Below are 11,583 nucleotides of genomic sequence, written 5' to 3'. Positions count from 1 at the left end.
AATGTGGAGCAGTCAGAGACATAAGAGAGGTGAGGTGAGTAGTAACGTCATATGCTTTTGAGAACAAATCAAAAGCGCCGGACGGGTGGTGTGAGTGATGAACAATGTTGCTCAGAATCAGTCGGAAGCGTTGTACTCGTCATGTGATCTGCAAGTGGCGACGTGATGTGTTACGCCAACAGTAGCGCCAACACACGGACTCAGCCACTATCAGCTGCGCTGTAAAAAACGTTTTGTTTGAACTACGTAACACATTAACGACTTGAATTGTCTGTAATACAATAGTTTTGCGTACTTTACCGACATGTGTAGGCTGCGGCGAGCATGGGATTCGTCTTTCTCTCGACGCCGTCTGCTGCGGCTACCGGGAGCGCATCGAAAGCGAGGGCGTCGCCAGCACTTGCAGCAGGGGACCTGAAGACCGCCGCCACAGGCCTTGTAGGAACCGGAGGCTACGGCGGATTCGGAGGTGTGGGGCAGGGCGTCAATAGCTTCCAGAGCGGCTATGGCAACGCAGGCTACGGCAAAGGGTTCGGAGGGTTCTCGAACTATGGCAACAACAAGGTGAGGATGGCCAAGCTTTCCGGGCAGTTTTCACTTCATAGCATCACTAGTTTTGACCACATGCAGTCGACCGCCATCTCGCTCTGCTTTCGGTGACCCCAAATGAGAATGTCTTTAGCCATACGTTGCTAGAAAATGCCAGGATGTAGGAGGAATTTCAAATTATCTGCTCATTGTTAAGGTCATAGCTTCTATTTCGTTACGTTCTGAAGGCATTCGTTACTTTTAACGGTTGTAATAATGTCTTCAACGGCTGGTTTCGGAAGAAATGCCTTGTAACTTTTTATTCCTTCGGCAGTGCTTGTTCGCTTTTGGAGAATTCGCTTACCTACGCGTGAAAGATGGCAGTCCCCTTTATTCCCCTCGATTTTGAAGAGATTTGAGTTTTCGAAGTCAACAGTCAAAGTCGAGTGCTGTACACGGTGAGAGAAAGTGAGACAGTTGGGTTGCCCGGAATAGCTGCACATGAACTAGGAGTTCGATTACAGCTTCAGATTAAGCTCAGCGCTGTGTTAAAAATTGTGTAGGGTGCTCCGCTTGCATGCAACTGGCACCAAAAAAAAAGAGATGCGTAGGCATAACTAGATTTCAGCTTCCATCCTACTTCTAGCCAGTCACGTTTTTATGAACTGCAGTTGTATCTCACCTTCTGCTGCATTAAGCATACAGCTCTTAAGTGCTGCGTTTTGAATTAACTACTTTTCTCGCTCATCTTCTCTCGCGCACAAAAATATTTGTGCGCAATGCATGAAATGAACTGAATGTGCATACCGCACTATGCCACGCGCATTATAAAGTACCTTATATTGTAATAGTTTTAAGAGCGGCCTCTCCCTACAGAAATTATGGCAAAATCAGACGTATTTTATCTACAGCCATGATTCGGCCAGCAAAAAGAATTACGCCAAAAGACTACCCCAAAAGCATACTCACTTGGCAAGAGATATGCTTGTGCGGGAGAAAGGCAATTTTGATACTATCAACGGGGAAATAAAATTGCACCTGCCAACGTTCTAGTGTTTTCCGGAGATCTCCGATGAAGAGGAACTGCGGACCACATTTTGTGTACAATCATTACCGGTGGTTAACACCATTGCTGCTTCCAGAGCACCGCGCAAAGATAATAAAAACCTGACCTAAGAAAGCTCATACGAAAGGCGAAAATTATTTGTTGCAATGCTTCTAAAACCAACACTACGCTAACCAAAACATCGTTTTAACCGAAAGCATATGCGTGCCCCTGCTGTTGAAATGCGCAGGCTCTGGCAGGCGGCAGCTTCGGCAAGGGATCGTACGGCGACGGTGTTGTGTCGGCGTTCGGCAACCAGGGACTCGGCCAGGGGGGACTCAGCAACGTGGCCGCTCACGGACTGCACGGCATCTCGGGGGCCCAGGGTTTCAACCACCAGGGCGGCGTCAACAAGCAGTTCGCGGGAAAAGGTGCCGCCAGGGACCAGTTCAACGCGGGACACAACAAGGCGAGCCACCGACGGTTCTTTCTATCGGCGCCCAGCATAGGTGCCGCCACTGTACACTAGCAATTTACGAAATGACAGCTTCAAAGTAATTACCCGCGATGTCAGCGTCTCATGAGTTTTTCCTCGAATTTCTTGTGTGATAGAGACCGGCAGAGGTTGCTGGCCCTGCGGACTGTACAACATAACTGGGAGAATCAGAGAAAAGCACAAGAGCATTGCTTTGTGAAAAAGTATTGCAACTGTCAAGAGAAGGACAGTACAAAAAAATGAAAAATATAGCGTTTACGCATGGGCTTTAGAAAAGCAAAAACGATAGGGGCGGGGTATACAAGGACTTATAGGGCGAAGTCACCCTCTTGCCTGCCTAAAGGCGGCGCACAGGCGAGGTTAGAAAGCTAAGGTTAGAAAGAACAGCAGAGGATAGGAGCAAGCTAACTCCCACACACCCTCCCTGCTCTTCCCGCTACATGTGAAGAGATCTGCGCTTGTTATAGATTTACGCTTGACCTTTCAGCCTTGCTCTGTTACCAAGTAGGTCAACAGCGCCATGAAACAGGAGTTGTTCGAAGAAAGCTAAGGCAGAAACTTGCTGCAACACGCAAAGGCTAGGCACATTTGAGCTCTGAACCGGCTGGGTTATTATTAGGTTGAATATTATGCTATGAGAGACCAAAATTCATAGTTATCAACATATAAATGCCGTCGGATCCAATGCTTGTATTAAACATATGAAAATCAGAAAAGGCTCAAGCTTGTTCTAGCATAAAATAAATAAACGTAACGAGGGATGCACAGTCAACGTAATTTTTTTCTTGCGCTTTCATCCTCGTGTGGGCTTATTTGGAACTAAACTTTACCTATTTGTTGAGCGGGTTTAAAAAAATTTATTCTTTGTAATAGCATCCATGTGTCTCATCCCTAATGCCAACCGCTCCGTTTAAGATATTGACTCCACATAACAGCACAACTGGTTATATCGACTAAGTGCGCAGGTAAAATAGCATTCAGAAAACGCAATGCTGAACCTGTTTCCCGCTCTCCTCTTCTCAAAGTTCTCAAAGGTATAAAAACATGCTGAAAGAGCGGAACCGTGTCAGCTGCGTTTTCGCATTTGAATGAGAGTAGCTACAGGTCTTAGTTTCTCAGTGGGACGTTGAATCAATAAATCGATTCCACTAACGAGGCTATTTCTCATGAACCGAGCAGCGGGCCAAACCTTACTTTTTCTTAACGTGGAAGCAAGCCAATATCTTAGACGCTCCTGAGAACGACGAGGTAATTGAGTTTTACTTTAGCTGTTCGAATCCCGACTCTGTTTAAAATAAAGCCGTGCTGCTGAGAGCTGCAGGAAAAAAATGCAACAACAAAAACATGCCTGAATAGTTGATGAGATGATTAGCTTACGTGCGCGAGTGCTGTTCCTGCTCGTTGTAAGAAGCCTCGGTGAATACAGTAGGACGCTTTCTTTTTTTCTTCTCTCTACAGTCTAGTGCACAGTCTACGTGTGCCCAAGTTATGTGCATGGTCTGAAAATTTTGCCTTTTCATGCGCATAAAACACGTCTTTTTTAATCATATAGACCTTTATCATAGACTCATATGAACCACCTTCTTTATAATCAATTCACGAGGATTGGAGTACACGTGCCGTCTTCAAAATCGAACACCTCATCAAATGGATGCACAGAGGCATTCACATCCTCCTGGAATAGATTTATTTTACCTTCGCACTGCTCACTGGCCAGAACAAAGCTGAAAAGTAACGAAGTGTAAACTAAGGCACCAAGGGGGAAAAAATCATATCTGTAGAGATAACAGCACCTCAGAGCCAGCTGGGAGCAGAGGCACTAGAAATTCCGATCTTTTCGATGTTGACAAGTAATACACCGGCTTTGATATTTATGTCTAAGACCCTGTTTTTATATATTCCTTATATCTATAATTGGGAGGCGAGGACTGGACGCTGTCGTCATCGTAATGATCAGCAGGAGTGCGCCCACGGCAGGACAAAGGGAACTATCCATGGTCTTACCTTCTCCCTTTTTCACTGATCTCCACTTGTTTCTGTCCTCCTCTCGCCGTTGCCAACTTATCAGCTAAGATAGCATGCTCTGATCTCCTCAAAAGACCTTCAACAACCCCCGGGTATAGATTTTTCTGCCCCTGTAATTCGTTATATTTACTGAATATGCGTGCTTTGAACAGCATGTGGTCTCCCCTCGGGAATGTCTAAATTATAGGTTGCGCTGATCGAGACCCTCTTTGTACCATGTTTACTCTATTCGTGTGAGACAGCTTCTGTTCATAGATATTACCCCGCGTATTCCAGGCACTTCAGCGTCCAAAGAAAATCACCGGGAATCTGCAGGCCTAACTATACCGAATGAACTTCCTGTCTGCGTGATAGCTGCCGCCAGAAATTTTGAAACTTGCAGCGTTCGAATAGCATTTGCAAGCACCGCGCGACGAAATCACTGCAAGCACTAATCAGAGGACTTTGGGTCCTACCTTAAAATAAAATCTTTTCTGATTAAAAACAATCTCTGCGCAAAGGTAGTTGACTCAAACAGGACGAAACATTGACGCGCACACAGCGCAGCCTTCAAGACTTTGCTGAACGCAGCCAGACCAATCTCTTAAAAGGTAATAAAGGTACTATTCATAACTGAATGCACGTGCGCATCGAACTTTCAAAAATTTACACCACCGTGTAGGTCTGGAGAATAAAAACTCCAAATGGGATACAAACGTTCTCTTGATGGTACCAGAGAGTCTTATGCTCACCGTGAGGAATATCGCATTCTATTCCTTAGCTCATTCCTGAATCTCAGAGAAGTGTCATTTTTTGTGTTTGTAAATTTTACGTCTGAACGGATTAAGTCATGAGTCCCAAATGCATAAAGGACGCATAATTTGATTCCCTTCAATAAAGGATGAAAGTGGGCGCTATTTATTCTTTATTTAAGTCTATATTGAGTTTTAGCTTTTGCAGGACAGAAGTTCTCTTTCTGCCATGTCTAACTTGCAAGAAACGTACCTTTTTACAAAGAAAACTTAGTACAGAGGGCAAAACGCTTGTTTGGAGCACATTTTTGGGCGTGCTTGGCGCTGAACACGCGAAATCTATCGATAAAATTTCGTTAAAAATGATCTGGATGTAAGCATGTGCAGTTATACTGACAGAATTTCATCATAATTTTTCCTTCCTGGCCGCAGTGGCTATAGGAGCTGCGGAAGGCACAGTTCCGTCGTTTAGACGTGGTTCGTTATCTGTACGGCGTTGGAATAACGGGGTTCAAAGAAGAACGTAGTCGTGATATAATTCGCTTAGCCAACTATTACGAAATCACTCATGTACAACTTCAGATTTTCATCATTTCAAATGTTTCCGCAAGCGAACTATCCTTTACCCAATTATACCTCTGAGGCATAAATTGAATTTTGAAGTTTTTGTGAACGTTGCATGGGAGCAAAAATCTGAATCCGATGGGCAAGATATATATGTCCTTACATGCAGTTTAACGTGCTCTGAAGCCGTGGACGCCAAAATAAAATCTAAGGAAGAGCTGCCAAGGATATTCTACGTAGATGGTGACCACGAAGTTCCGATATGAAAGGAGCGGAGTAGAAAACAGTTTATTTCTCACTGCCAGTTTGCTTTCGAGAAAAAAAAGCAGAAAACGTGTCGTCACAAAAGATTGTTTCGTATTATTTTTGGCTATGAACTTCTGGAAACAACTGAAATTTTCCTAGTAACAGCAGCATTTTCTCCATTATTGTGCGTTCCCCTGCGGCAGTGACAGAACTACTGCAAAGTACTACACAACTAGAGAAAATTAATACAATACTCTAAAAATGTCGATCGTTGCGACAAAGGACGAAATATATGGTCATAATTTGAGTGCAATTCTGCCGTTTATTTTTCAAATGGGAAGGACTTAACCACGCATACCAACATGAAGAAACAGAGTAAAACTGCAGCTCCCATAGCCAGATGGGGAAGCGGAACGAAGGCCCCTTTTTTTTCTAAAAAGATAAAGCCTCATTCCTTCTTCATGGAATCGCAGCGCTGGCAGACATGGACACAGCGCTGCGATTCCATTATGTTCGACAACTACCAGCTAGCCCAGCAACATAATACCCTGCACAAGCTCATTCTTTCTACTGGCGATCAGTGAGTAGAACAAGCTGCCAGCTGGCGTCACTAAGTGCTGCACGGAAGATCTATTCCGCTCTTGTTATCAGATGTGTCACGCGTGCGTGTGTTTTTCATTACTTTTGTGTCATTCTATTTGTGTCGCGCAGTTGTCTTCCTTCGGTCCATGATTTTCATTCTCCATTATTACTTGCGACGTGGTATTTTTCTTGTTCTCTGGTATTTTACTAGTCCTTCCTGCCTTACCTACAAATGTTATTTGTCATCCTTCCCCCCCCCCCCCCCCCCCCCCCTGCAATAATGCCTTCGGGCGCTGTAGGACTTAGTGATAAATAATTCATGGGAAGAGGGTATTACCCTGGACAAAATGTTTAGAACAATTACGCTTTTTAACAGCCAATGTAAGGGCACGTTCATTCCGCCAGTGCGATGATATCGCGAGTAAATGCGGCACTAAATTCAAGCAATCAGGAGCACACATAAACAAATTTCGCATCTTAAGGAGCAGTCTTCGCAGTGCCTTTCCAGCATCATTAATGAGGTTGCATGTTTTCAGTGGTTGACGGGACTTTTAATGTTAGTGAGAAGCGACAATCAAGGCTCAAGTAAGCGGTAAAAAGCGCCGCCGCTGTGGAAAATGTGTCGGCCGAAATATGTCATAAGTGTACAGAACTGCTGCCGCACGAAGTGCGAATAAAATTTGCGCTTGTATGTTAAGTTTCACAACTTCTGTGGCGCATTTAGTACGAAGCAATTTCTGATTTATGCACGCCCACTACGTCAAGACATACTGTAATGAAAAGCTTATTCCAAAAGACGGCGAAATAGAGATCAGACGGTATGAAGAAGTACCTAGAAAAACTCCATAAACTCTAAGCAACACAGATTACCGATAATTCGAGTGAGCCGCATTCATATGTCTCAAGTTTCCAAGCAACCCCTAAGGAAGCAGTGGGCCTGACTGAGCCTGCTCAGCGATTTTCCGCAAGTGTGATTTAACCAGTGTTTTTCCGAGCTTTACCCAAACCACCAGCTCGTACCACAAATCATTCCTTTTGCCTTCATATACTGCCTAGCCTCGCGTCTCTGAGCCCCTTGCTGGACATGCCCAGTCAATTACTGTTCCCAGCACCCACACTCCACCAGAGCTCTTGGTTGCATAATCGATGCGCGAAATCCTGCCTCTTTTCTCCAATGACAGGCTCCTGCAAGTTCTTACACGCTCCTCTCCGAAACGCGGCTTGTCTCTTCGCATATTACCGACCTCCAGCCTTTCCTCCACGCTTTCCGCCTGCCAATGCATTAGCCGGCTGTCGCGTTTCTATGTAGGGGATCCGCCTTCTGGAAGCTTTATAACCCAAGACGAAATAATGTTTTTCAGTCGTGCAGTGAGTCGCAAAAGGCGCTCGTGTACTGTGCGATGTAAGTCTACAATAAAGAACCCTAGGTGGTCAAAAACCAGAGCCCTCCAATGCAGCAAGTCTTTTGAGTTTGATTCTTCCATTCCTTCATTTATTCCTTCGCACACAGCGCGGTCGATGTCTCCACCGAGAAGTTAGGCAGTTAGTGTTCCCTTTCCTTTCCTCGGTAATGACTCTCGTTAATTTTTTTCTTTGGGCTCTTCTCTCTCACATGGGGGTGCAAAGATTCATATTAGCCTATGTCATACCAACAAAGATGCGCTCCTCTAGTTTCTGGAAAACTGTCATCTCTAAAAGCGTCTCGCTCATAGGGAATCTGCACCGTTATTCGTAATCTATTCCAGCCCTTTCACAAAACACAGCACTTGCACGAAACCAGCGCCGCAGCTTTTCGATTTTTCCAACTACTCTTACAAACTTAGCTATAAACAACATTACATAAAAAACTTGTACTTCCGTCATAGATGGTGGACGAAGTTCCGCCTGTTGGGCCGTTTTCTATGGCAGAATTGATATATTTGATATTAATTGTATTGTAAGTTCCTGAAAAAAAAAGAGAGAGATCGTAAAAACTGGATATCACAAAAAGCGCCGTGTTTCTCTTTGTGTCTCGTCCTGGGCTTTTTATTCGCTCACCGTTACTGGACGCGGTGGCTTAAATTATGACTAAGGCGTTCTGTCAGTGAGACCAATGACTAAGGGTCGAATTTCCGCCGCGTTGTCCTCAATTTGATGGATGCAAAATGCAAAAATAAACGAGTGCTCTGCGATTTCAGTTCACGTTAAGACCCAGTGAAGTCGAAATTATTGCGGAACCCTCTAATACGGCGTCTTCGATCTGCATGTGCAGCTCTGGGATATTAAAGCTCAATGATAATAGCAATTATTGTCGCAGCTTTTTATTATAATTCACTTGAATAAACTCACTCGTAAGGTAACTACCCTGCTGTACGTATGATAAGAAGCATGTGCGTGCATAAATGCAGCGACACGCATGGTAAGTTAACGCAGCAGCGATGACCGGAATTAGGTGATTCTACAGTGGGCCAGCAACTCCACAAATATGAGTACTACACACAATGGGGCACAGTTAAAGAGAAGGAACACTGTGAGAAAACAGGGTAAGAGGCGCAAATCCAAAAAGAGAAAAGGCACCCATTTACCGTCGTGCGTTAATGCAGTACTCCTGGCAGGAGGAGGCAGCTCTAAAGTAAAGGAGCCTGCTCTAAAAGGCTAGTAAATGAGCCACAGGAATTCCTGGTCTTGTATGTTTGCGTAACCTGCTTCTTTCTGTGTTTTCTTCCGGTTTCTTGCCTCAGGTCTTCGCCAAGGAGAAGGTGTACGCAGTAGACCAGAGCTTCCAGAACGGGAACCGGGACGCCTTCAACCTGGGCTACAGCAACCTCGGGGGTTTCACGGGCCAGGGAGGCTTTGGCAAGCAGGACAAAGTGAACCAGTACGGGAACCAGCAGTACGGGGCGTTCAAGGGATACGGACAAGGCGCCTATGGCAAGCACGGACGTCAGACCTTCGGAGGAGGCGTGCAGGGCATCAACAACTACGGACAGGCGGCCGGATACGGGACGCAAGCCCAGCAGGGCAAGGGATACGGAGGCTACGGTCACGGAGGCGTGGGGGGCTACGGAGGCGCGATCAACCGCGGCTACGGCGGCTACGGAGCGACGCAAGCAGTAGCGCCCTTTCTGGGGCGTCCGATCTTACACGGCGTGGCGCCTGGCTTAGGGTACGGAATTGGACATGGCATCGGACACCACGGAATAGGAGGAGCGCCGCTCTACTTCTAAGTTTTAATATCACGTGGAAGTAACTCTAAGCTTACACTTTTAATGAGTTCCTAAACAAAAATTGTCAGCAAGCATGGCAACGTTTATGCAACGTTTAGGTGGTCGCCAAGATCGGCTTGGTATACACACAAAAAAGTGAAAGCTAGAGGCTTGTGAAGTCGAACCTAATGCTGTGATTTCATGAGGAGTGCAAAGCAGTAGTCGCAACGATAAAAACAGAGACGAATGTTACTTAATTTTCACAATTTTTCCTAAGAATCCTTTTTGCACGAAAGAAAAGACCAAACAAATGCCGCTTTCAAAATTGTTTGTCACGACTACAGGTATACAAACAAAGTTCCTGACTTGAGCGTTGTTTAATGCCATGGGAACAAAACAACCACAACAGATGCAGCAGCCAGGCACTACCACCCTTCTAAACCAGCTGCGCATGTGCTTCAGGCTTGATTAAATAGGCGCTGTCTGTTGTAATGGAAAGGTTAAATACTTTTATTTATCAATTTTTCTTGGCTACGTTTACGAAAGTGTTAATATGTTGATAGTCTCGTATCCTCACAACCCCGTTAGTTGGAAGATACGTTAAACGAAACACCAAAAACATCCACGCTTTTTCCCGGCACCAGATCAATTCAAAAAATGCTATCAGCCCACGTGAGCATTGCTTTTTGCATGCTGCACCGGTTGCAGGTGATTTCCGGACCTACCAGTTTGTTAGCGTCTTTTCTAAAAATGTGACCTTTGGCGCATATTGGCTTCGCATAGGCTATGAAAGGATGTCAGACTGTCCAATGTTCACTTAAAAGTGGGCAGTAGTAAATGTAAAGTGACAAAAACAACCCAAAGTCAGATTTGTTTTGCGTGTTGCGTGTCTTAGTTGAATACAAGGTGCCACAGATATATATTTTAAATGACCTCAATTTACGTCGGTGTCGTTGTGGGAGAGACTGTGTAAAATAAAATTCTGAATAAAATGTATCCTACACTGGCATACCAAACAACGCCTCTGGGACATATCTCTCTCCTATGAGCACAAAACGTATGCCTCTTGTGTATAATAAATTGTGCACATGACATAGTATTGGACAACCATTTTTCGCATTTTTCCCGCAAACCTTGCGCGTTCGAACATTTGAACCCGCAAGCGCATGCAAATATTAACACGTGCACGCGCACGCACACACACACACATACGAAAACACGCAAAACCACACAACTGCTTGCATCAGTCGAGTCTATTACTAGATGAAAAAAATTAAAGCTTAGAAAACCGTAAAACAAAAACAAGAAGCCCTGATGGGCGTTATAGTCATTTGATTAGAGAAAAAATTCAAGCGTGTAGGACGTGAGCGTGAAAGTCGGTTTGTTGAGCTATAAAAAGGGCAGGGTATATCAACTTCAGGGAATAAAATATATCGTGAGCAGAATAAATACAGCACCCGAGGGAAGGAGCAATCTCTTTTCTGCCCGCGAAAGAATAAGCGAAATCAGACACTGTCGACCTTATGAACGACACGTTTGGCAATCGCCATTGAGCGCCTTCTCCTGACCAGGCAGCCCTTGCCTTCTCTGCGTATGACGCACCACCTAGCCGGAGCGTGCGAGCCTATCCAAACCGATAAAAGCAAGCTGTTTTTATATTCCCCGAGACACGACGCTTATTACAAGGCAAGGAACGCGTCTCTTCTTTCACTGAATGAAGTAAAATCCAATTTGGACCCCAAGACACGTAGACGAATATACAGTGTCGCTGGCGTCAGACTACACGCCGTCATCCACGTTCATTACGAAAACATGATAGCAACAAGAGATGCATCAGACTGTCGCGACATGAATTTTTGACCCGTGCACATTTTAAAGGTTGCGATGAAAAAAGGTCGCGGCGCTTGCACCTAAGTATAGCCAGCGGCACGACTATAGACAAAGCGTTGCGGGCCTTATTTGTCACAATAAATTTCTACGACCGCCTTTTATCAACACTTCAGAAAAAGAAGATGTTTTTGTTTTATTGGCATGATGCCGCCTGAAAAGTGTTCACCTTTTGTTTCAGAAATACGTCATGTACTACAATATTTATTCAGCGGTGTCTTTTCATTTCGGCATGGATGCATTTTGGTCCGCAGCCCCCGCGTCTCATTCGTGATTTTGTATTTAATATCTGCT

At 44.9% G+C, this 11,583-nt stretch overlaps 1 protein-coding gene across 1 annotated transcript; it reads left to right on the top strand.

Annotated features, from left to right (window-relative positions):
- Positions 1-324: 324 nt before the first annotated feature.
- LOC144129930 (uncharacterized) lies at positions 325-10,366 on the top strand. The gene is made up of 3 exons (XM_077663988.1): positions 325-564; positions 1,824-2,042; positions 8,938-10,366. The coding sequence occupies exons 1-3, from the start codon at positions 325-327 to the stop codon at positions 9,421-9,423; spliced, it is 945 nt and encodes a 314-aa protein (XP_077520114.1). The 3' UTR covers positions 9,424-10,366.
- The last annotated feature ends 1,217 nt before the right edge of the window (positions 10,367-11,583 follow it).

The sequence above is a fragment of the Amblyomma americanum genome, chromosome 4, assembly GCF_052857255.1.
Source record: "Amblyomma americanum isolate KBUSLIRL-KWMA chromosome 4, ASM5285725v1, whole genome shotgun sequence".
Lineage (NCBI taxonomy): Eukaryota > Metazoa > Arthropoda > Arachnida > Ixodida > Ixodidae > Amblyomma > Amblyomma americanum.
The sequence above is the reverse complement of the archived record's forward strand: the minus strand, read 5'-3'. Positions and strand labels throughout refer to the sequence as shown.